At 45.3% G+C, this 25,725-nt stretch overlaps 2 protein-coding genes across 3 annotated transcripts in view; one reads left to right on the top strand and one right to left on the bottom strand.

Annotated features, from left to right (window-relative positions):
- The window catches only part of LOC308369279 (MOB kinase activator 2-like), a 41,224-nt gene extending 17,626 nt beyond the window's left edge, over nucleotides 1–23,598 (top strand). Inside the window, exons 1-5 of one of the 2 annotated variants that reach the window (XM_080843636.1) lie at nucleotides 9,902–10,053; nucleotides 17,129–17,289; nucleotides 18,156–18,249; nucleotides 21,266–21,390; nucleotides 21,849–23,598. In XM_080843636.1, coding sequence (XP_080699762.1) covers nucleotides 9,938–10,053; nucleotides 17,129–17,289; nucleotides 18,156–18,249; nucleotides 21,266–21,390; nucleotides 21,849–22,117 — 765 coding nt within the window. In that variant the 5' untranslated portion in view covers nucleotides 9,902–9,937 and the 3' untranslated portion in view covers nucleotides 22,118–23,598. Of the gene's footprint in view, nucleotides 1–9,901; nucleotides 10,054–17,128; nucleotides 17,290–18,155; nucleotides 18,250–21,265; nucleotides 21,391–21,848 lie in introns of those variants that run through there. The other variant, XM_080843637.1, reaches the window with a different exon arrangement.
- A 223-nt stretch (nucleotides 23,599–23,821) lies between these two features.
- LOC308368894 (ATP-sensitive inward rectifier potassium channel 11-like) lies at nucleotides 23,822–25,540 on the bottom strand. The gene has a single exon (XM_080843184.1). The coding sequence runs from the start codon at nucleotides 25,198–25,200 to the stop codon at nucleotides 24,058–24,060; it is 1,143 nt and encodes a 380-aa protein (XP_080699310.1). The 5' UTR covers nucleotides 25,201–25,540; the 3' UTR covers nucleotides 23,822–24,057.
- Nucleotides 25,541–25,725: the final 185 nt, after the last annotated feature.

The raw sequence follows: 25,725 nt of genomic DNA, 5'->3' as shown, positions 1-25,725 counted from the left end.
AAACTCCAGAAGAAACTGAAATGGGTTGCCTGCAGCAGTTATTATATGTGAGATTTTGGTGTCTAAAGTAAAAATGTTAACCAAAGATCTTTGTTGTGAACGATAAACCGTCTTAAGTGATTGATTTGTATTAAATATCTGTGAAAGGAGTTATTTCTCATGTGTGCTTTTTTCCAGGACGCTTACCGAGTTCAGTGGTTAAAGTAGAGGCTATTCAATATTTGCATTTGCATGAAAGGAGCTGATCTTCGAAGCAAGGCAGTGAGGGGTTAAGTAGTCAAATGGTTTATTCTAAGGATGAGATCTGTCTGACCGCTTGGGAGAATAGCACTCTGGGCAACGGGGAATTCATCTTCCAGCAGGATCACATACAAGACAAAGACAACAAAAACACTTTGAAACCTGATAAGTTGTTTAAGGTTTATGGGAAAAGGCAGGCGGAGGATACGAGCAATAGGCACACATTGTGACAGACAGATACCATCGTCGAACTCTACCTCAGATTAAGTAATGCTGTAGATTGAATAGATGATGTGGCATTACGATTTATTTGTTGTCCGTAGGCTATGGTACTCTGATGTGCAGGAGTTTCTTCTTCATTAACGAGGCTGTGTATGAAGGCTACAGGAGGCGGAGGAACGGTAGCGATTATCGCATTTGTTTACAATGAAGATGCTGAGCTAAAAATCTAATAACCTTCAGCTAGTATTGAAACATACTGACGGGTTTGACATATGATTCCGATGTATAATTTGATGTTTTGCTTTCCATCGTGTGAATAGTAAACCGCTTGTATTGATAGGCTGATGCTTGTGCAAACATTGGCAAATACGGTGCCTCATGGGAATGACAACAGCCTGCTTCCTTATCGATGCAAATATTCAAACTCCGTATAACCGGTATAACCACTTTACATTAAGATACCTGAAGGTCTCTTTTACACCGATCTCTCAGAAACATTTCTGCATAGCAGCATACAATTTTCCAGGCGCAGTACGGGGAAACGACTCATTGGAACGGAAGGGATTCGTCATAGGAAAGCTCTCCGTTGTTCCTGTTTTTATCACTTATACGTTTTAAAGACCATTTTCGTTACGCAAAGAAAGTCTGATTTGGCTAATTCTGGAGTACTTTATTCGATTCCTGACTGCTGGGATGAGGTTGAAGAGGAATGGCTCCTATGCACTAAATAGGTAGGCTATGTCATTAGGCTACCTTTCAATGTATATCTCACATGTGTGTTATTACTGTAATGCCCGACTGCTCGTCAGATCATACTTATTGTTGATCCCTGTTTGACAATAAAAAGTATAGCAATTTTTTGTTTTGCCAACGTTATTCCCTCGGTATCTTAACTTGACGGTGGATAACAAAGATCACTAACAACTGAAGCTAGCCTACGAGCCAACATTTTTACCCATTCAGAAAATGTCACCAGGTTATTTAAACATTATTTGGAGACCAACTGTGTCCATTGTCTCTCACCAAGCACTGTTTTTCCGTCTCTAATTGCTATGCAGCTCATATCCAGCAGACTGTATGCAAAGCTTCCCATTATTATCGTCATTACAAGGGTAAATGAGGTAACCCTCTAGAATCAGAAGACCATCAGTCATGGGTTCTCTTCCATTCAATGGCTTAAGGACACACACACAGGCTTTTCAGATGTTTCACTTTATTCAGTTATTAAGCTAAATACTTAAATGTCAAATCCATCAACTCTCAACCGTGTGCACTTTTCAGTATTGATGATGTTGGTGATGACCATCATTAATATTAGATGAACGCATGAGGTCAGTACCTAGCTTGATGTGCTGTTTTAAAGCGACAGTGTTTTTCTGCTTGTTACAGTGAGTGTGCTGTGATGAGAAAACTGAAGACGATAATCATTTTCGGTTGATGTGTCTGACTGATAATACCTAAAATCATTAGCAGCAAATGGCTGCTTAGTCCTCATCCACTGCAATTTGGCCTCAATTTTGAGTAATGGATTCAGAGTAATAGAGTTATATGATTTTGGGTCAGTGCACCAGGTTACCCGGGCGGGTGCGTGAAGAACAGAAGCTCTTGTAGAGAATAGGTTTTTGCTTTGAAAGCTGTTTTATTATTTTTCCCCAAACCCCCCCCAAACACACATCCAACCTCTTGGTGCAATTGAAGAGTCAGCAGTCTATTTATGCATTCAACAGCCAACTTAATAACCTTGAGAGAGGGGGAAGGGAAGGAGTTTGTTTGTGTGTAGCCTATCCTGAGAGGGAGGGAGTGAGTGAGATAAGAGGGTGGGATTGAGATAGAAAAGATATGCGCTGTGTGAGGCTAGTTATCATCTTGGCAGTAATTGTTGCTGAATCCCCCTGTGTGTGTGCTGTCTGCTGACCACACACACACACACACACCGCGGCACGACTGGATTGGAGTGGTCGACTGGCTCCTTTGCTCCCTCCACTGCTCCAGTCAGCTACATTAACAGCAGCATCTCTGATCGAGAGACACGTTTGTGCTTCATGCCCGGATGTTTACCATGCGATCACAGTGCCTTCACTCAACTAGAGAAGAATAAGGACGTGGATCGGCTGGATATCTCCGTCTCCTGATTCTATGGGGGTTCTGATCTGTTGTGACTGCTTCTTCTATAGGTACCTGTTCTATGTTTTGCTCACATGTGGGTTAACTATTGTGCTGTAGCTTTAAGGTCTTGTTTTGTCCATCTCCAGTACAACAGATGCTTCACTCTTTCTCTAGGATGATGTGATCTGCTGATTATGTCTTTTTTTTATACAGGGGGATTTTATGGCGTTGAATAACAGTGGAAAGTGTTTACTCTTTCAGCTGCTGAATGTGGGTGCATGGTGTAAGGGGCCGTGCTTACTTGTGCCTGTGGCATTATCCTGAAAGTGAAGTTTCAGTTTGTTTTTCTGTCTGTTTGTCGGTCTGTGTGTGTGTGTGTGTCTGTCTCTGTCTCTCTCTGTCTCTGTCTGTCTGAGACAGTGAGAAAGTGAGTGTGCATGGATGAGTGTTTTGATACAGTTTGTCAGTATGGAAATGTTTTTGTTTTGTTTAAACTCTGTGAGACTTGCTGTGAGGAGTGTTTTCATGCAAGCTCTTCCTCCCTGTGTCTCAGTGTGCACGCAGGAGCTCACTCTTCGCACTCTCTTTGTCCAGATATAATGGATTACTGCAGCTTCAGTTTTTGGCAATAGCATCCAAACTGCAATAGCATCCAAACTGCAGTGCCCTGAGCAGCAGGGGCTTAGGCTTTCACAACTTGCTCTTACTTTCTTGCTCTTACTTCTTTTTTCCTGTCTTTCTATCTTTCTTTCTCTCTCTCTACTGTCAACCCCCCTCCCCAATCTTTCACTCTCCTGCACCCCCCATGTCTATCTGTCTCTCTCTCTCTTTCTCTCTCTCTCGTTCTCTCTCTCTGTATCTCGGCCTGTCTCATCCTCCACCCTCCCTTCCCTGCAGTTGAGGCGATCAGGAGAGAGGGTGTATGTTTTTTCTCTCTCTCTCTTCCCGGATGTTTCGCGGATGGCGGGTCAACGCAAGCCGTGCACGTTTCACTCAGACAAAAGGCTGCGTTGGCAGAGAGCATTCCCTCCTTTCACACTGTTCTTGCTCTGCCCCCTGAGAGTGGGGTGATGGAGGGGGAGGGAGGGAGGGATGGAAGAGAGCGAGAAGAGGGAGGAGACAGTCATAGGCCGCTACCTCACGAGGACTCTGCTCCTTCACATGGTCTTTTGCTCACTTTGTTCTCTGCTTGGAGGAAAAGTTGGCACTCTGAACAACCCGTTTAAAGGGTGCTTGTTTTCCCCCTTTTCCGTACAGGTGCTTCCTCGTTAGCAGTCGTTCCTTTCGCTGGGAGCCCTTTCATGTTCCACTACCAGTCTGACCTTTGTGCAGAGACAGGGCAGCTTTCCTAATATAATGCAGTATTTGTTATTTTCACACATGTAAAGCTTGTGTGTTTGTGTGTGTGCATGTTTGTGTGTGTTTGATGTGTTTGCCATGGGATGTTTGTGTGTGGGTGTGCTTGGCAGTTTGTCTGCAGATGCCAGAGAGATGTGACTAACGACTGTCTTGTCCAAGTGTTTTCAGGGGATGTTGCACATTGTGTACTCTTCTTCCATGTGTCCCTTATTAGTGTGTGCCTGTTGCATGCCTGTGTGCCTCTGCACTGTTGCGTTGAATAGAGACGATCTTTTCCTCAGGGGGCTGTGCCTCATGCTTTCACTTCTGCAAAGAATCTGCTCCAGATCACTGGCTCCTTTGGTCAAAAGGACATTCAGCCCTAGTGAGACATGAGCACCGATGTCACAACCAGGTAGCTGCTAACGGCTAACGCCTGGTGATTTTGTTGCATACAGATTGTCATTTCACTTGTCCTAGTTTGCAACATTCCACATCCTTGTGAAAGTTGTGAGCCCTGATTTTCACTAGATATCCTGTGATGCCACAACTAATGTAGATGATTGATAAGTTAAGTGATAACTTACAGCTAAGGTAGACGCTGCTCTTTGCTCTGTTGCTGGGAGCATTTGGCCCAACCTATGACTAGGTAATAGCCACAGACCTGCAGTGTTTCTCTCCTAGCAGAGTGGTGAGAATATTTAGTGTCCAGACAGCCCCACTATTCATTCACAAACAAACAGCATTTTCTTTTCGTGGCTTAAGCACAGCTGGCGACCTTTGGCCAGCCTGGTGTGTCCGCCCTGCCATCACACCTGCAGTTGGCCATGCATGCAGTTGGCGGGTGTTTCACCGTCCCTCTAAACCGCACTGACTCCTCATATCGGCTTAACCTTTCACTTTGCCTCCATTCATTGCAGTGGCAATTATGCCTCCCAGTTGGCATGTGTTCATCAATTCACAGTCACACCTCATGTGCTAGGGTCATGGCTAAGGGATATTCAAATGCTTCTAGCCTGCCCTATCAAAGAACTGGAAACGGAGCACTGAGTGGGCTGTGTCTCTGAAAGACTTGCTGTGTCCATTTCCGTGGCTGTCTCAGTGCCCTGTCTGGCTCGGTAAGCCGATAAGCAGATAAGACACTGTTTCCATGAGCTGTGCGGCAGCCTCGCTCTCATACACACGCATACATTTAAAGTGTGGTCTAGACGTTCGTTTGGTGTTCAGGCGTTGGCTGTAAAACGTTCTGAAATTGCTTATGTTTAAAAAAAAAAAAAAAAAAAAACTATACCCCCCCCCACCTCAGAATCTTTGAATGCTTTTGAAGAGCAAAGCACATTTCTTGATGCCATTCCCTCTCGTGCCAGCAGCACGTTCTTGCTAAGTGATAGTTCTGATAGCCCCTATCTAGGCACATCGTTTTGCTGAAAAGGGAACATTCTGATCCTGGAGCGAGCGAGCTGAGCATACAGAGCCTGAAATCTCTTCTCCTCTCCCACCCCACCAGCGCGAAAAACATTTCAGGATTGTGAATGGTTGTGCAAGATTCGCAGAACTCTGTTTCCAGTAAAGGTTGTGAAAGAAGATTGTCTTGCAGATGTGGGATCAGGCCTTCCTCTTTTTCTGACAGTAATTAGGATCAAGAGCTGGGTGGTGGGCCAGCTCCAACAGCAGTTCCTCAGACCTCCTCCCCCTCTGGAGTGGCTGCTGCGATGCCCCTGTCCCCTGCCTCGGCGTGGGCAACTTGGGCTGATCCTCAGCAGAGACGTTCTGTTCCAGGCCGGCCTGCCTGCCTGCCTCCGGAAAGCCAGAAGCTGCCTCATTAAGAATAATATTTGAGGAAGGCATACGGGGTCATTCACAGGCGCAGGAGCCCCGGACAGGCCCTTATCGAGAAAGCACATAAACACAGGAAGAGGGCCTGTGTATATGAAAGCCGGGGCCGAAAGAGGAAGCTAGACCCACAGGGCCACACAATGAAGTCGCAGATTCCAGAGGCCCTCTTTTTTTTTTCATCTAGCGCTCCTTCAGGAGCGGGAAATGGTGAAAGTCTTGTGCTCCCAAGGGCCGAACCTTAACCCTACACTGTTTTCACACAAAGTCCTTAGATTCTCAGATCAACAGAGGGGTGGTGTGGTTATGTCATGCAGCTTCTGCTTTTACACTGTTTTTGAGAACCTGAAAATATGTGAGAAATCCAAAGTGCCTGTAGACTGTTACTAGTTGTACAGGAACAGGGCTTATTCACGAAACCCATCAGTTCTGGTCTTTCCAAATAACTTCCAGTTTTTCACTATGCTTAAGTAATTGGTGGTGCTGTTTTCCTTGATGGTTTGTATTATGATGTTTGAGTGGAACATGAGCAGTTCTTACTGACTCATGCCATACTTGCATGTCTAAGTGTTGTCTCAGACCAAAGACAGACATGTGGTCTAGTCCCCTTTCAACGGTGTCTGGTGTTTTTATTTCTGCAGTACAAATTGGTAGAAAATTGCCCCTTAGCAGCTCATGTTGACAAAAAGAGAAGTGTTGGTGCCAACCTCTTTTTATGTTCCCACAGGCTGGTATTGTTGAAGGTTTCTCAGTACAGCATTACCCACTTAACACTGACTTGACTGTTTGCATAGTACGGTCACAAAATCGTTGTGATCATGCAATTAATAGCTATGATTTAATATTTGGTTACGCATTTGAGTTTATACCAGCAAATTTTCTGGACAGCATGGTCCTTGTCTGAACATTAAGCTACCAGCAGTACTTTGTTGTTTTTGACCAGGTGATTTCACTCTGCAGCTATGGTCCATTTAGTGTCTCAGAGTTCCTCCAAATAGTTGAGGTCATCTTCATAATTACTGAGTAATTGGACTGTGCTACCCTTCAGCACAGCTTCTCTGCGGTTCCATTAGTACTCTGCGCTGGTCAGGGCCCCTGGCAGGCTGCTTGATGAGTGTGGTAGGTGATGATAGGCCCAAACTGGAGCACGCCTTTGAATTTCCTGTGTCAAATGCAGACGCAAGGCACTAATCTATGGAGTGGAGGCCTCAGCAGGACCTCCTTATCAGCCCAAGCAGATGGACGATTTGCTCCCTCACCGACCACAGCCTTGGACTACAGGGAGCTGTTTCCACCCTTTGCTGTGAAGAATGTTGAGCTATTTGCCCTGAGTAGGTTCTTGGTGTCTGGTGTGCATTTGCATCTCTTTGTGTGGGTGTGTGTGTGTGTGCGGGCACACTCTTGTCGGGATTCTTTGCTGTCTGAGTGTTAGAGGGAGTGAACCGGTCTGTCAGACTTCGTAGAATGCACTTCAGGTGTCAAGATGGCAGACAACAGCAGCATGGAACCGCTGGCTGAGCCAAGTGGCCACGACTTTTCACGAAGCCTTCTGAAGACGTTCTTCCACAGGTATCCAACAGCTCCTATGGCTTCTTCTGTGCTTTACTCCTACGACTTGTTTAGAACCTCTGCTCACAGTCATTGTTCCAGCTTCACCTAGATGCATAACAGTGTTGTAACATTGCGTGGCTTGTTTGAGGAAGTTTTGTGAAAAATTGTGTGTTGACAAGGAGAGACTAATCATGACACTGTATTTTTACTAAGGTTATCCATCATGCTTTATTTGTTGTATATTTTGACATATGGGCACCAGTGTTGGAGTAAGAGAAAGGTAAGCATGCCTGCTGCCATATGTTCACCTTCCTTTCATGTCTGGGTGAAGGGATTCTCTGTCGATCTGTTGCCTCTCCTCCCCGCACGTCAGAGCTGATGGGAGTTGCCCACCGACCCGCTGAACAGGCCGAGCATTGTGCTGCTGTGGGCACATGGGTGTGGTGGCAGCCTCTGTTTAAGTGGAAGCTGGTCCCTTTTTTTTAACCATAACGAGCCAGAGATGAGGAAGGGTAGCGAGGGCCTTATTGCTGTTTTTAGACCTTTCGCGCCTATGTCGTCAGAGCCGTGGTGACGCAAGGCCCTATTTTTCCTTTTTTTTCCTGTGCTGTCATGAAAGCTGCCTCTGTTCTCCCTCACATCTCCTGTCTGTGGGCATGGCTCCTGTGAAAACACCACTGCCGGGTTCCTGAGCCTGGTGACAGACCCGGAGCTATTTATATCCCCTTGTTCTTCCATGTTTCTTCAGCTAACACCTTAGCACCTCCACCCCTTCTCTGTAAACTTACTTTTTCCAGACAACCAACACTTTTTGCCTGAAGTTTTTTTCTGGTTCACATCACCATGATTGCACAATAACTACATAGATTGGCTTTTGGATTGGGGGGGAGGGGGGGATAATCTATGCTGCCATTCTGTAATTCTTTTCCCAAATATCAGGCATTTGACATTAAGATTTACTAAAGTATAGGCTTCATCATGGCGCAGCTGGTTTGTCGGGAAGTTAATGATACTTACATAAGCCTGGAGACTAAGATGGTTGGCATGAAAACAATATCTTGTGGCTACTTCAGGACGTGGTAAGAGCAACACTGATTATGAAGAAAATCTTCAGTTGGCATGAAAACAATATCTTTTGCTCTGACCACGTCCTGAAGTAGCCACCACTGATTATGGAGAAAAGCTAAGAGACAGAATTTTGACCATCAGTGATCATCAGTGTTGTCATCACAGTGATCTTGCCACCACCCTACTCAAAAAGTCGGTTTATAGATGCGGATACTATTTATATCACACTGGATCCATGCTAAAATCTATGAATCATATTCATACTTATGGTTTATTTATAGAAGTAGCCCAAACGGCTGTGATTAAGTTTTAGAATGGCCCAAAATAGCTGAGGGGAATGATCACACAGATCTTCTTTCTGCTATGATTGGGCAGTTTTTTGGGCACTACAAGCAGAAATAACATCCAGTTCTGCTCTCTGCATAATTTTTATGTTACATGTACGGTCTTGCTTTAAAATGGTACCAGTACGTTTTTCTAAAAAATATTTTTTTTGCATTGATTGCACTTTCAGAAAGTTGACAAGTTGTCCATGACGTGATGAAATAAAAAGTCAAGATTGAAAAATTACCGTATTGTGATTAAATGTTTTGCTAATCAGTCGTATCAGTCCTGGTTCCAGGACCATGGTGCTCACTTCCACAGGCAGTCAGATAAAGCCACAGGCTGCTCAGCTATGTGCCTCTCCAGGCATTGTGTTCTCATATGTGCAGTAAATCTCCCATTGCCTCCAAAGTCAAGTTTGCACATGTCTGTCAGCACTGAAGGGAAATTCCAGTCTATTGTTCACCAAGAAAATGAGACTCGGGATCACAACAGTGTTGTGTACTACACTATCATGGGGTGCTGCATAGATAGCCTATTGATTTGGAACTTAGTTCCTGTAAGAAAGCAAATGTTTTTTTTTTCTCCCAATATTGCTATAGCACATCTGTTTCTAATGGATGTTGATCAGTTCCTGTCTTCAGTGTCTGCAGGAACATTTTAATGTGTATGAAGAAAATGAAGACGTGCTAAATGTTTTTATTTCTCTGTGGTCATTTCTGCCCGAGAAGGAAAGGGGTACGATAGAAACAGGCTTCATTAGAAGTGATAAACTTTATACTATCGCATTCAGTCCATAAAATTAATATTTAAAGTCACTGGAGCGAGTTTACAGAGAATGTGGCCCTGTGCAGGTTAAATAGGTTCACTTTAATTTTTGCTGTTAATTGTACTCGTAAACTCATGTTGACTGTATATCTAGTACATTTAAGCCATTTGTGGTGTGCCAAATTTGAGCAGTGTCAGCTCGGGGGGGGGGGGGGGGGGGGGGGGGGGCGGGGGGGGGGGACATAAACATTGGACCGTGTCTGTATTGAGACGCTCCGGGGTAATCGCACGCTGGAGTAAAGTCCTGCTGCCTGTTGGTGTTCGGCTCCGCCTCGGATGCTGCCGATAGGCTGGGAGTGCAACAGGAGGGTCAAGTAACAAGACACCGGCTGAAGTTTACTTATAGTGGAGATGTGAATACTGAACCCATGTTAGTTTTGTATCGTCGCAGAGCAGCACAGTCGATAGAAATCGGTGAAGAGGAAGAATGGTTGGAGATCATTGCACCATCGCTGGGGACAGTTCGTCTCTCCATTCCCAGAGGACCTCAAAAAGTGGATTAAGTTGTAAAATGGTCCTGCAGGCAGTTGGTAAAGTATTGAGGCAAGTTACCCTCAGACTGTATTGTAACCAATTTACGTGATTACGTGATTTACGTTACGTTATGTATCCCATTGTTTATACTGTAATAGCAAAACACGGCGAAACCGCTGGTGGTGCAGACGCATGTAAAGCTAACGCTACAGATGTTCATGCCTTTCGTTTGTGCTCTTTCGCAAACTTATTTTGTGAAATAATATTGCGTCAATCATTTCTGGGAATTTATTAAAGTGCTGTGATGGAGACTTCAACTTCGTTCGTCTACCGCAAGTTAAATATTTTGTGTTTAATGACATGTCCATCCTGACCTGGAAAATCGCCCTGTCCAGTTTGCACGTCAACCTGAATTTTAATTGACTCGTCTTGACTCTTTGAGTCAGATTGGAACTTGGACTGCCGCGCTGCAACTAGAGTCAAGACCTTTTCTTGAGACTTAATAATTAACCAACCCAGTGTTCTAGTTTGTAGCTTGAGTTTGAGTTGATTCCACAGACAAGACATTAACGTACAGTTAATCTGTGTGGTATGTGTGATAATAATGAGATCTGTCTGTGCCACCTCCACAGCAGTTTGTATTTTTATTTTATTTTTGGTGTTTTATATTTGCATTGCATAGTTTGCTTGGTATAATTATCTATGTAGAGTTAAATTAAAGGGTCTGTCTTGTTTGAGGAGATCTGGTACCTGTTTGATTACCACCTGCCCCCAACTCGTATTTTGATAAATGTGAGGGCTTTCAGTTAGGGTTAAGCAGTTGGTCACTGGTATTAGGTTACTGTTAACCTAAAATCTCTCCACAAATTAGCAAATTGCTGAGATGCTGAAATTGTGGAGGCCATGGGTTGAGAGAGATTTGTTTTCTTTATTTTTTTTACATTTATGCTAGGCAATGATACAACAAAAAAGTTCAACTTTGGTCATTTGCCCCATTTTTAGCAGCATAATGACAGTGTTGGCATGCTTCTGCTGGTATTCTGGTTCAGTCTGTGGTTTCCCAGGGTAAGGACTGATTTTTTTAAAGACATCTAAAATAGGCATCTAAACAGCAGTTTCAGAGCCCTGGAGTGAAGACGGCACCAGGCAGCCGCAGCCAGGATGCATAAAATGGAGTTTTGTTAACTTTGTCAGTGTGTTGCTGATGCCTCAACGGCAGGTTTTGTCCCCCCCCCCCCCCCCCCCCTCTTATCTCTGGTGTCGGGGTTAATGATGGGTTTGACATAGACTTGCTGACTGCTCTCCCTTGATGAGTGCAAGTGGTAATCATTACCTGGGCCACATTTCATCACAGTTCGAAAGTTATTATTCATTTCAGTCGGAAATCCCCATTCTAGCAGTGATGTAACTGTGTTAATTTCCTTGTTCCCTGAAGAACAAAAGAAGCCATATCTCCCTCTCCAGCTCTGCGCTAGTCATCACATGAAGCATACGAAGGTCAGCTTATGTGTAGGACTGTGTTCTGTTTGGATTGTTTAAATAGTTTACATCCTGAGGGGAGAGACCCCCAGCAGGTTGGAAAACATTCAAAAACAGCTCTGCCATAACACTGGACACTTTCTCAAGCGCATATTGCACGGCCAAGTTGTTTATAGTAATTCTCAATGTATGTTTTTTTCTCCTAGTGTTGTGTTTCCTTGTGTCATCCCAGCTTTACTGTCATATTTCATTATATTCAGCCTAGTGTTACTCAATGAGGTAGGCCTAGTTCTCCCCTGGAGCTAGCTGGTCTCCATCCAGCCAAACATGTTGCTTTCTTACACTTTTTCAGCAAGTGGGGAGGTTATATAATGCATCAATAAATAGAGGAATTTATTTGATCTTTGCCTCTTTACTTCTAAAGTAAGAAAATGCGTCAACAGAGCCAACGGAATGTTTCTCTGCTTGTTTGGATTTTGGTTGCTGGCACCGAAAGTGATCCCCAGATTTCCATTGAGCATGTGCTGTTATGCTGGGAATCATCCCGTTAACGCGTCCCGTATGCCTGGATCCGCTAATATGCATGATCATGCAATGCTGTTCTGGTTTTGGAGAGCGGTTTCAAGCCTTAACCCTCCTCATCTGACATTTGTTATTCAGATTCAGTGTTGTAGATATTTCCAACGCAAAAGTTGTGCAAAGCATTATGTGGTCCTCTCTCTCCCACTTGCACCTCTCACTCTGCCTCTAACGGCGCACTCAGGAATGGGAGGCCCCCAGATGCCAGAGGTGCACAGGTCATTTCCTTGTCTGAAATGAAAGGGTGTCCTGCCCTCTTATTATGGATGCTCTTATTACCCTTCAGTGCCTCAGAGGCATGGCTCTAGAATCATGCAGGTCAAGTGGCCATTCTCTTGCCAGCCTTTGGGTCGCCAAGAACGCTCACTCTGACACTTGTATTGAGTGGCCTTTTATCCCATACTCACCCCACAAAAACTGCACAGACACACACACACACACACACACACACACACACACACACACCTCTGTGCTACCCTCAAGCCTCTCAGTATGTCTGATCGGTTCGCCATCTCTCACCAGCCTAGCCTCAGCCACTTTAGACGTGGGTACACCCTGAGCCTATGGTAAGTGGGGAGTTGACAGAGGGTGTCTGGGAGGTGAGGCTCCTCTCATTTCAGTGTAGCTTCCAGTGGGAGGCGGGTTTCTCATGGTGAACTGTATATTACAGTGCTATCCTCGGGGTCATCTTGGCCCTCCATAGGCCGATCTCCGTTCTTGGCAGTGTTTGCCGTCTTATCTGTGTTTCTGAACAATGATCATTCAAAGTGTATTGTACTCAACCACTTGCCATCAAGCTTAAATTGCTGTAGATTTTCATCAGTCAGCTTATTCTTGAGGAAAATGACTCTTGCCTAATGTGATTTAACTGAATTCCCCCATTGTTTAGAATCATTGTTATTTCCTGAAAGGCGGCGCAGACATTCTTGAATCATCATTAGTTTATTTTAAGGAAAAGAAAACTTCCCCTTCGGCCAACAGTCATCTTGTGCACTCCGCCCTCTCTCGCTAATGATTCCCCTTAAAAGGTACTGTAAGCATTCAGACCAGGACACCAGTGTGTGTGGACCCAGGCCAAAAGCAGCCTTGAGCCCAGGAAGTCTGGGTCATAATGGCAGTGGTGATGCACATTAATAATACAGGATACTGTGCAGAAATACATTATTAGAAATACATCCTTTGTCAATGATTTAAAACACTGCTCTTAGATTACTCCTAGCCACTCCGAAGAAACTAACAATTGTTTGACATAATGTGCTGTACTTTACTTCACTTTACCAGAAGGAGTGTAATATTTTAAGTTGGACTCGATTAGGTCTAGTCAAACAATTTCTTGAAAGCTGTTGGAGGTAAAAGAAGAAAAGAAACATGCCCTGTCCATGATTCTGTACTTTTCAGTTTTGTTTTGACATTCTTTGATGAGTTACAGGAAATGGATTCCTCCGTGTATGTCAAAGAAAAATGGGCAGGATTGGACATGCATGGAAAGGAACCCTCCTTAATCTCAGTGGAATGCAAGCAGCCTATGAGTACAGCGTTTCATATGAATGTGAAAAATCGCATTTAACTATAGCTGTGTAAATGTTCTCCCAATAGCGTACATTCTGCTAGCACTCCCAGTACGAGCGTGCTCTTCAGAGATGGATTGTATAGTGTGGGTCAGATAAAGGTGATAAGGTGTTAAACATATCAGTCGAAAGGTGGCACAACATTCCTCTTCATATCCATATCATACAGCGAGTGATCACATGGAGATGTGAACCATATGGACCAGTAAATAGAACATGCAACCAGCCTTTTCCTGCTTGCTCTGGCTCTGATTAGTAGACATGTTCTCGGTGCTGGGCCCTTTCACACTGGGGCTCCCAGCTGTGCTGCTCAGTCAGTCTAGAGCACTTTAGGTCTGGGTTTATCTCATTGGGCTGCAGCTGGCACCATCCAATCTCACTTTCTCTGCTGCACCAGCTGGGCTAGCAGCTGTCCCCGGGGGTTCATGACCTCACGAGGGCCACAGACAGCCACCAGCCCATTCCACACTTCACTTTCCACTCAATTGCCCCTGTGTCTGTGTCAAAGGGACGCTTGGAGAGTAGGCTTTGTATGGTGTGATTTGTTCAAATTTGAACCCTATAGTTTAAAGCAGGCCATCAGCATCTCCTTGTCTGCATATCCAAGCTAAGCATACTCATCCTGTGTTGGTTTGCCTGCCAGCATGAATATTTGAATTCCTAATTACCTTTTCTAAGCCCTAAACCTGAGCCATGGTCCATATGTGTGTGGTTCAGCCTGGCTCGTGTGACCCCAACAAGAAAAGAGGAGGGGCAGACAGCAACGTCAGTTTAAAAGAAGAAATGTTTCTTTAACTAATATTCACACATCCTGTTATGTTTATGTCTGCACGCCATTAGTATAGTGGTGTGTGTGTGTGTGTGTGTGTGTGTGTTTGCACGCATATGAGAACGATCTGAGGGTAAGATCAGTCTGAAGAGAGGGAGAACCTCAAATCTTATCTAGTTCCCGGCTTTCCCAGATGGGGGCAGTCTGCTAATTATCCCTCCAATGCTGCCCGCTGTCCACACATGGCCGCTGCACAGACTGAAGGCCCTTTCTCACTAATCATAACCTCTCCCTACCCGAAAGGATGCCTCTTTGAAGGCCTAAAAAACAGAACAAAAGACCTGCTGTGACCCCTCAACCACTGGGCAACCTACAGGTCCACTGAAACCTCGCAAACATTTACTCAGTGGTCATTTAACATCCACACAACAACGTCCACAGACGCCCTCCACACAATGTGCGCTTCTGAACAACGCAATTTTACAACAACCAGTGTCTCTAGTCTACTTCAACATGCTTGCTTTCCAATCAGCTAATTACCATTCCAGTGTAGCCTGCAGTCCACGCACAGCTGCTGCACAGACTAAAGGGCCCGCAGTGGGTCATATCATCGTGTAATTGAAATTAAATACTGTAGGAACAGCTCAAAGGACTTCTATGATGACACAGAAGCAATAAACTTTAGTTTATTGTTAATTCCACATAAAAAGAGCCAGTGTTTACAAGCTTAAGACGTAGAGGGACATGGCTCTTTCCTGGTCTTAGTTGCGGAAGACTTCCAGGAATTGGGAGCTGTATGTCTGAATGAGCAGAAAGAGAAGAGAAGAGCAGACCAAGCCAAGAACACTCTGCAGGGGGGCTCCCGTTGTGTTTATGCAGAGGGGCCCGAAATCGGGGTTGGCAAAAAGCTTTGTAAATAAATTCATCTCGGTCTCTGTGGGATGTCTGTCCCGAGGAAGCCTAATTTGTGTGCCAATCCAGGGGCGGCAGAGGGACACTGAGAAAGTCGAGAGGTTTTGTCAAGTGGATCAAGCCCAATTAGATTTAACACAAGCTACATTCCTTGGAATCCTCTAAATGTAATCTGCTGCTGGTGACTTCGAGGATTTTGTTGAGATGGCTACCCAAATACATGCTCTACAGCTGGACAGGAGGGAGGGCTCCAGCGATGACAGGCACCCTGCCCACTGGGGAAGAGCCAGCCAGGCAGCCAGCGGATGGGGTTGGGGGTCCAGTAATGGGGAGAGGCCAAATTTGACAAAGTGGCCTTAACGAAAGCTCTTGGCAAAACTTGCTGCCCCTCACTGGGAGAGTGCTTCACTAGGGACTGACGGAGGGGGCCGTGTTGACTGTGGCTTGTATGTAGGTTAGTGGTAAGGGTGGGGATAAGGCAGAGGGCTGTGTGTGTGTTTAGTGGGCCTCGCCTCTGGCAGTGTCCACACACACACACACACACACACACACACAAACACAGCAGCCGGCACCGGAGCAACAAGGCTAGTCTCTGTGTGCGGAGGGCGCGAAGGAGTGTGGATCCAGCAGCGGAATAACACTGGGACAGCTGTTTAAAGGCCTGGCCCCCGACCGCCTGTCTGCCCGTCCGCACCGCGCACAGACAGGGCTTTATACCAGCAGGTCCACTGGTACGTCAGCGGACTGCTACTTATTTTTGTTGGCCAGCACCCCTTCCCCAAAAAAAGAACCTCATCCATTGCCAGTTTGGGAATCAATTGCAGTTTTTTTTTTCAGTGAAAGAGGTCATTGACTTTATTAATACAACCTGATGTCTAGAAGGTTCTACACTGTGATGGGGATCAGTTTAAACCAGCGAAAGAGAGTGGGTGTGTGGAAACAAGAACACAGCTCATGTTGTGTCCTCAAGTATGGAAGTCTATACATATGATAACTCATGTATCAAATTGCTGTGTCTATGAATTAAACATTGATTTAAATGAGCCCATGTATCTTTAAGAAAAATGTATTTTTTAAATAAGCCTCTGACTTTCCTTTCTGTACTTTTCCTATCATTAGTTTAATCCAATGCAGTTCCGCTTGCTCATTTAGAAAGCTGAGTTCCCTGCAGCACATTTCCTGTAACCGTGCTCTGTGACGTCCATCAAAGAGGCTCTGTTTTTCCGGTTACGCTGTGGTGCGTTTTATGTTTGAGAACTGGGGTGTGGTGTGAGGGAACGGGGACGGTGGCTGGGGGTGTGCTCGGTTGAAACACTACACTCGGGGGGCTAAAAATAGACCTGGAAGTAGAAGCCACAAAGGCTGCGGTCTCGTCTGCTAATGACAGGGCAAGGTTAACGTTCCAAAGGCCCCGCAGTGGAAAATTGTCTCACTTTTCCAGACTACTAACTCTGAGGCCCAAGCGCTGTACTGCACTGAGCTACGCTGCGCTGCCTTTCCTGCGTCAGGCCTTCACATCTGGGCCATAGCATCGCATAAGCCCCCTTACCCTCCTGACTTCCCCAGGCCTCAACATCTGGGCCCTCGCATCACACAAGCACCTTACCCTCCTGACTCCCCCAGGCCTCAACATCTGGGCCCTAGCATCATATAAGCCCCCTTACCCTCCTGACTCCTCCAGGCTTCCACAGCTGGGCCCTAGCATTATATAAGCCTCCTTACCCTCCTGACTCCCCCAGGCCCCCACAGGCTGTGCCATGCTTTAGTGGTCTCTGGCTCTGTTTTAGGCCTTGCACTGACCGCGTGTCTTTCTGTCCCCGTGTTGCTCTATCAATAGGAAGTCCAAAACAAAGCCCAATGGAAAGAAGCCGCCAACCGAGGAGAAGAAGCAGTACCTGGAGGCAGAGTGCACCAAAGTGCGGGTTGTGGACTTCGACCTCAAGGAGCTGGTCGTGTTGCCGAGGGAGATCGATCTCAACGAATGGCTAGCCAGCAACAGTATGTACCTAATACGTATGGACTGTAGGCATCAGTCAGCAATCATTACAGACACACGCTCACACACACCACTTGAAATGTTTTTTTGTTTTTTTCCTGAGGTTTGTTATGGGTAGGTTGAATTAGTGAGGCGTGGGAATGTCAAGATGTTTCATTGTTTTGTCTGCCGTTCTTTGGAAAGTTTTGGAAAGGGCTTTTGAAGTTTTGGAATTTCTGCAGAGCAATGTAGAAAATGGTTCCGACTTGCATAATAGAGCGATTAAAAACCAGCTAAGATTAGAACTCCGGAAAGCATAACATTGTTTACATTCCCTCAGATGTTATCTTTGGGAGAACTTCCAAGAAACACATTGAGGAATGAATTTATGCAGGTTGTTTTTGCTACTTAGCTGTTTTTCTAAGATGTTCTCATGTTATACCAACATGAACCAAATTTGTTACTGTATATGGATAATGAATTGTGGCATGGTAAGCCACCACTGGGATAAAATTATCTCATACTTTTAAGGTGTCATTGCACAAGTTAGATAAACACAAATTCTATTTTTGCACCAGAAAATCAAGGATACCAAATTGTACAGCTATAATTATAGGCATGTCAAGATAATTCGGCTGGTACACTGATGTATAATATTGCTGAAATGGCATTGAAATGATTTATGGCCACCTGACCTGGTTGACAAGGTCATGGTGACGGTGTGCAGTGAAGTTCCTTTTCCAGAACTCCTAACCTCTTCATTTGCATTAATGGAAACCGATAGCGCGGTTGAAAAGCCCTGATAAAAGAAAGTCACCATCACATTTCCTGAGGGCTAAAAGCACAACCTCTTTCTTTTCTCCTTTCTTTCTTTCTTTCTTTCCCACAGCCACAACTTTCTTCAATCTCATTAACCTCCAGTACAGTACAATCTCAGAGTTTTGCACTGGGGACACCTGTCAAGCCATGACGGCCTGCAATACGTAAGTAGCACTCTTCCTTTCCTCTCCTCTTCCATGTACCAATTTATTATTCATCCCTCCGTTCTCCGGAGCCACGCTGGGTAGGCAACAGAACACCCCGGCCCGTCTGATGGGTGACAGTCTGAGACGGTACCCAGGGAACAGGGCCTCGCTCCTGTCCGACCTAGAGGAGGGAGCGTGGAACACGGTGTTCTTGCCCTTGTTCTAGTAGGGGAGATGAGTGGTTTAGATAGTCGGTCTCCTGGGACAAGCAGGGTCAGCGGGTCAACGCAATTAGCCGTTTCCTGAAATATTTCCTGCAAGCACAGAGGTGCAGGATATGTGTTTTGGGTATTCGATGTTGGGTGCGGTAGATGGTGATGTGTGCTCAGGGTCATGGAAGAGTTCACTATCTCTGGAGCACGCTTCAAATTTGTAGGGGTGGTTAAAGTGTTTGTTTTTTTTCACCTTACGCCCTTTAGGTTTTTTACTGAAAAACAAGGAGCAGAGATATTTCGTAATATCTTGCATAAAGTTATTGAATCTACTACAACTTCTCAGTCACAGTAATGGCTTTGTTTCTGTGATAAGCGACTTTGACAGATAAATGAGTCATATGAGACTTAGTTATTATTGATATTGCAGACCTTGCATTGGACTGCAGCCTAGGGGGAAATAATATCACTACAAAAACCTGGACTGTTTTCTCAACTGGCCTGGCTGGTTCCTGATGGGTTCCTCCCCAGCATCAGTCTGTCTTGGAAGACAGGCGAGCAATCCGCCCTCCTCAAAGACACACCGTCACCGTCTCCTCACCGGCGTGAGAAATTCCAGCCATGACAAAGACAAACATGCTGTCAGTGTGCAAGAAAAAAGTCAGATTACGCACTTGATAATGAGATTTTGTAAGCATTACCCTTATCTTAAATGTTCACACACACACACAGACACACACACACACACACACACCACACACACACACTTCATAATAGGCATTCAGCCTTTTTGCACCTTTTTAATATACGAATATCATGATTACAGCATGAAACCTTGGGCTATGCTAAAATCTGCCAGAAAAGATTTGTCCAGAGCCCAAGTGTTTATCCTGACATGCTTCACAATGCCCTGCGTGAACCCACCAGCCGACCCGTCTGCTCCTTTCACCCAATCGGCTCACAGCAGGTTACAATGCAGACACGTTATTGGTCGGGGGGAGATGCATCGTGCTGTGTGGAGGTTTAGTCTGAGAATGTGAGCCCACTGTCTGAGAATGCAGCGGTCAGTGTGCACCGCCCCAGTCAGGAAGGCCCATCACTCAGGAGCTGGATTAGGACCCTGCCCTCTACTGATTGATATCTCTGTTCCGTCTCGTCTTAATCACCCACACACTTCTGCCATTCATCTATTCGGGCCATGAAAAAAAGAGGGTGAAAAGTAAGAGTATTCGGTGTCTGTGTGGGTGTATGTGTGTGTGTTCCATCCATGTTAAATCCACCTTCTGCTGCTCATTAAGAACCCTCCTTTCACAAAGAAAGGGACCATCAAGTGTGAGACTCTGATTTAAGAAAAGTAGGGAGCTGGAGTATGGTGAGGGCAGGGTGGTGCTGGTGTGCCATGCCGTCTCCCCAGTGATGGGCCCCCTCGGGTGCGCTGCCACGCAGCAGCAGCAGCAGCAGCAGCCCCAGCGGAGCCCTCTCAGTCCTGTGTTATCCAGCAGGACCTTTATCTCCTTCTGCTGCCGCTGTTCGCCGAGCTCACACCACCCCCTTACCCAACAGCTAAGGAATGTTCTCTTCGCAGATCAGTGCTGTGAAAGGCGGTCTGTTCGGGAAGTGCTCTGCCGCTGGTCCAAGCTGCTGGGAGAGTCGGGGCTATATTTAGGGAGGCCAGATGTGCTTGCACTGCTGCAGAGCGCTGGTCTTGCCGCAGGGCTCCCTACCTGCTGCTTCCAGTTGCGTTCTTTAGACGGAGAGACGTCAATGGATGACGGAAGACCCGAGGAGAAAGAAGACATTGTATCACGAGCAGCGTTTTATGAAGGCCATATGGTTAGCACATATAAATAGAGCTGGAAGTAAAGGGCCTTGGTTTCTGATGTACATTCAGAATTTTATGATTTGTTAAAAGCGTAGACCACTGAAGATACTTGGCTAGAACCCTCGGGGCTCAGTGGACTGTGTTTTAGTCCCTGGGTTGTGTGTTCAGGCCCCGGCGTGCCAAATTTGTTAATAGTCTGAGTCGGCACAGCCCAGATCAGCGCGATGCTATCAGCCTGCCCGCAACCGCTTACGGGAACAACCCTTGGGCAAGATTGGAGCCTCTAATCAAATGGGTGTTTCCATCCCCTCTTCATCAACTCAATGAGTTATTTGTTGTGAACATGTATTTATTTTTAGTCTGCTTAGTCTCCCTTAAGCGTAATCAACGGGATCTCTTTTTACGTGGAATTTCCATAATCAGGAGAAACGGAGGCTACCAGCTCAGCTGTGGACTGTGCCCATTGGCAGGTGGTCCTTCTCGTGGCTTTTTTCTTCTGTTTGGAACAGAAGCAAGAATCTGGAGCACAAAGTTCTGGCACTTTTGAGCGTCTTGTAGCTTTCAAAGAGCAGTCTGTCCAAACAGAATGGAGCTGGAAAAGATCTCCTAGCATTACCATTTGAGCGCACTGAGAGAGTGTGGGTTGCCTGTCTGAAGAAATGCAAACAGCGTAACTCAAGGCTTATACCTGGGTTGGACTGTAAATAACCCATGCTGCTTAGATGAATGTACAAACTGGCTTCCAAGTGTGGCAGACATGTTTTGTGTCTGTCTCTGTGTGGTAATTTTAAGGATAAATTCTATTTTGACTTAACCACATTTTATCCTGTACATTTCCATGCACAGTATGCTTATTGAAATAAGTCTCTACAGAACACAGTATGCCCTTGTGTTTATTTATACCCTGTGTACACAAACATGCATATCTCTCCAGTAAATTGGTGTGGATAAAAGTGTCCTGTAAATGTCTACATTTAATGTAAATGTTTATGTTTTTCAGGGTATACTACTGGTATGATGAGAAGGGGAAGAAGACTAAATGCACAGCTCCACAGTATGTAGACTTTGTCATGAGCCTGGTACAAAAACTGGTAACAGACGAAGACATCTTCCCAACAAAATATGGTGAGTGTTGGTGCACTCTGCCACCTAGTGTGCCAATCCAGTAAGTGTCAGTAGATATACAGTGATGTCGATAATTATTCAAGCCTGAAATACAAGGAATATTAATTATTTCCTAATTAGAAAATAATTGAATCAAAGCAATTATTAAAAATGTTTAAAAATACTCTTTGTAATGTAAGGATAGCCATCACTAAAAATAGAGGGTGAAGGGTGTTATTGGTTATGTAAGGAAGCTGGAAACACAAGGAATTTGAGATTTCTGCCTGCCTGCTGTTTTGTGTTTGTGCAGCACATTGGAGTTGGCGTGAACTGCTAACCTCACTTGCAGGACTAAAATTGCCAAGGCTATTGGAGAGCCTACATTTCTTATCTTGGAGTCCCTCTAGTGGCTAATTCTTGCAACTTCACTTTGTGGAACTTAGTGCATTTATCAGTGCTATTTTCTATGCCTTTCACAGGTAAAGAATTCCCCACTGCCTTTGAAGCTCTGCAGAGGAAGATCTGCCGGTACCTTTTCCATGTGCTGGGTCACATCTACTGGGCCCACTACAGGGAGACGGTGGCGATGGACCTGCACGGACACTTGAACACACTTTACACACATTTCATTGTATTTATAAGGGAATTCAACCTGGTGGACCCCAAGGAGACCTCCATCATGGATGACCTGTCCGAGGTCCTTTGTACTCCGCTCCCTCCCACAGAGAACCACGTCACAGAGAGATGAACCGGGCCCCGGCAAGCCTGCCGAGCCGCAGGAGGAGGACCCAAGGAAGGAGAGAGCGGAACCTAGCCTCGAGACAGTCGTGGCACGGGGGGGTGGACTCAGAGACCTTCCACGCTCAGAATAATGTGCTATCTTTAGGATCCTGCCAGCAGAGGGCTGGCCAGGCAGCAGAAACGCTGTGAGCTTTTCACCCACCCACCTACCCACCCACCCTCCCACACCACCCCACCCTGCCCGCCACAGCGGCCATCCTACCGACCCACCCAGCCGTTTCAAACTAGAGACCACCCTAGGCTTTTTCTCCCACTCTTTTATTTATTGATGTCTGTCTGTCTTTTCTCCTCCCTCTCTCAAATGTTTTTTCTTTTCCCCCTTCTGAGGGCGTCTAGTATTTGTATACCCTCCTGTTAGGGGGGTGGCACTGCCTCTCTTATTGTACTGTTGTGTAATGTTAAATTGCGAGACCTGACAGTGTGGCGTTTTGGTTCTGCCGTGGCGGTGTATATCTCCTGCGTGGGTGCCAGGATGGGGGTGGATGCCAACCGCACCTTCTCTACTGAAGCTCCTGATCGGAGCAATGATTCTTTCACCCCCCCACCCCCCCTTTTTTTTCATTTTGTTTTTGGGCTAATGGGTGTGTGTGTGTGTGTGTTAGAGAGTTGCTTTACTCTTAAAGGCGTGTGTGAGAAGCTCTGGGGGGCCCCATCAGCCCCCGTCACACTGAGGCCATGCCAGTGACTGATTCAACCCCTCACCCCACCCTCCACTGCACCGCCTCTTACTGGGACAACCCTCTGCTGTGAGACGGCCCGGCTTGCGCTGGATTTCGGGGCGCTGGGTTGTGCTCCTAGGCTGTGGGACATGATGAGTGTTTGTAGGGCCGTCTGACTGAAGACGGCACATGAGGGTAGCATAAAATCCCACTGGAGCGTCAAGGCACAATGACAATGACATTGGTTTATGTCTGCAGATTAGAATGTTAGATGATGGAAGAGCCCAGGTCACAGTGAGGTCAGAGGGCAAAGGTCAAGCCCAGAAGCCCTGCTCTGATGCAATATCCTGACTGGGGACACTGGAGAGGGTGGCGCATTGTAATTGCAGGAGAATGCGGACATTCTCTCATGATTGGAGTTAGAACATGGTTTTACCTCTCCATCATGAAAAAAAAAAACATGTTAATTGAAAAGAATAGATAAATAGATCTTAATCTTGTCTTTACACAACTAATTGTATGAAACTGTAATACCTCCAGAGGGAGGATTTAAGGTTTACCCTGCATCACTGTACAAAGTGTCACAAACTGGATTCTGGTTGGCAAGTCGGTTTGTGTTCTAAAGATAAGCACCCTTTCCCCCAGTTTTATTTATTTTAAAAGTTGTTTTAGTTTGACATTTGCAGGGTTCTTCAGTTCTGGCTTTCATTTTTATGTATTTTAATAATGCCTAAGTTAAAAGCAATTTAATATTTTAAGCTCTGCGAATTATAACCCTAATAAAATATTTAAAAATGTTGCTAACGCCTGGTACTTGTTTTGGAAGTGATTATCTTTCTTTTTGTACATGTGTGCTTACACCAATATATCTATGTGCTTTGACTTACATACATTTACAACTTTTTTTTTTTTTTTTTACCAGCTTTATAATGGCAGTCCTGACCCAAAAAAAATCTTGGGGAAAAAAATAAACAAATGAGACAAGCAATCTTTCAGCAATCAAAAAATCCATCATGCTTCCACATTTTATGCCCTGGTTCAGTCACAATACAGGATGCATCTGATGTCTTAACATAAATATAACTCAATTTGTAAACCGACAAGTTAAAGTACTAACAACAGGGAAATCACCCATGTCAAGTGACAAGTTCTACCTCCAAGGAGAGGCTTCGAATTCTGCCTTGGCACACAAAACGTTCCATTCATCACTGATCCTCAAAAGTTCCGGTTAACAGTTAAGGGTATCCTCAGTAACACCTGGAGGTCGACGTCTGACAGTACTCCGAAATGTCTCGCCCCTTTTGAGTCGAAAGGAAACTCCCCCTTCGTCCATTATTTTGGCACTGCAAGTCGGCGTAGGCACTTTCACCGAGTTGCCGAATTTCGAGTAATCCACAGCATATACTCCCTCCTCTTCAGTCACGATGGGGAGGAATCTGTGCCCCCAGTAAATCTCATCTGACAGATAAGACGTTCTTGCTTGTGTTGTGATACCAGTGGTTTCTACCACACCCTCTAAAAGAACAACAACCTCGAAGTTCTCTTCTTGCAGGTCGATTTCTGATAATTCATACAAAGGACTGTTTTTATCAATTACATGAGAGATAATAAGAGGTGAAACAAGAAAGATGCCATTCGAACAATTGTCTAATTCAATGTCTATTTGATTGAGAGGAATCACTTCCCCCTCTATCGTGGTGTTCTTTCTAATTACTTGCATCTTGACAGATGCGCTTATGATCATGCTTTTACGAAGGTCCCCAATGCGAACCATGAAACACAGTTTATTATTCCGAATAGATATGACCGCGTGCTTGCTGAAAATCAGCGTCTCCGCTCGCCGATTGGCTTGCGCTGTCTTCATGAAAATGCAGCCCAACAAAATTGCGTTAACTACCAGACCCACTATATTCTGGATAATAAGTACAACAATTGCGGAGATGCACTCCTCTGTGATCATGCGTCCGCCAAAACCAATAGTTACTTGCACTTCGATTGAGAATAGGAAAGCAGAGGCGAAGGAATGAATACTCGTGACACACGGAATAAAATCGTCTCCTTTCTGGTCCAAGTCTCCATGTGCAAAAGCAATTAGCCACCAAATCATGCCGAACAATAACCAACTGCACAGAAATGACATTGTAAATATCAAAAGAGTATGTAACCATTTTAGGTCGACTAAAGTAGTGAAGACGTCTAGCAAAAAGCGTCCTTGTTCTCTTATGTTCGTGTGAGCAACATTACAAGCCCCATTCTTGTCAACGAATCTTACTTTTCTTTTCTTCGCTTCGCTGAACCTTGGATGAAAGACGTCCTCTGCCAATCGAGTCAAAACAAAATCGTCTAAAACGAGATCCTTTCTTGATAACATGGCTACAAATTATAAGAAGCAGAAACTTGGAATTCAGTTCGCGCAAGGAAGAGAAGTGCGACTTAACAAAGCTCGCAGTGTGTGTCTCCAACTGTGGATAACTCTCGAACGAACTTGTTCATCCAAGTGACCGCTGACAAATAAAAGTGTAGTCATGTCCTCTGAAACTATGCGTGCCTCTCCTAAGGAAAGAGGGGAGCGCGCAGGTTTGGGAATTCTCAAATGTCCACTTCAATATTCTTGTCGGTGACTGTAGTCCACTAAAAAGACGCCTCTCGCACTTGTAGTGAACTTCTACGAAATCTTCTGCGGTCGGTGCCACCTGCCTTGAAGAGCGTGTCTTTTTGCATATCAGCCGAGCTTGTAGGCTACTTGAGCCAGCTGAGGTGCTGACTGAAATCATATCCAACAACCTATCTCTGCTGCCTCACTTTTAAAGGGAAACGCGCGAGAAGTGACAGTAACCACATATTATAAGTGCAGTAGGCATGTATTTTATTTAATAGCTGTTCATAAAATGTCTCA

This window comes from Sprattus sprattus (genome assembly GCF_963457725.1).
Source record: "Sprattus sprattus genome assembly, chromosome: 8".
NCBI classification, from domain to species: Eukaryota; Metazoa; Chordata; class Actinopteri; order Clupeiformes; family Clupeidae; genus Sprattus; species Sprattus sprattus.
The sequence above is the reverse complement of the archived record's forward strand: the minus strand, read 5'-3'. Positions and strand labels throughout refer to the sequence as shown.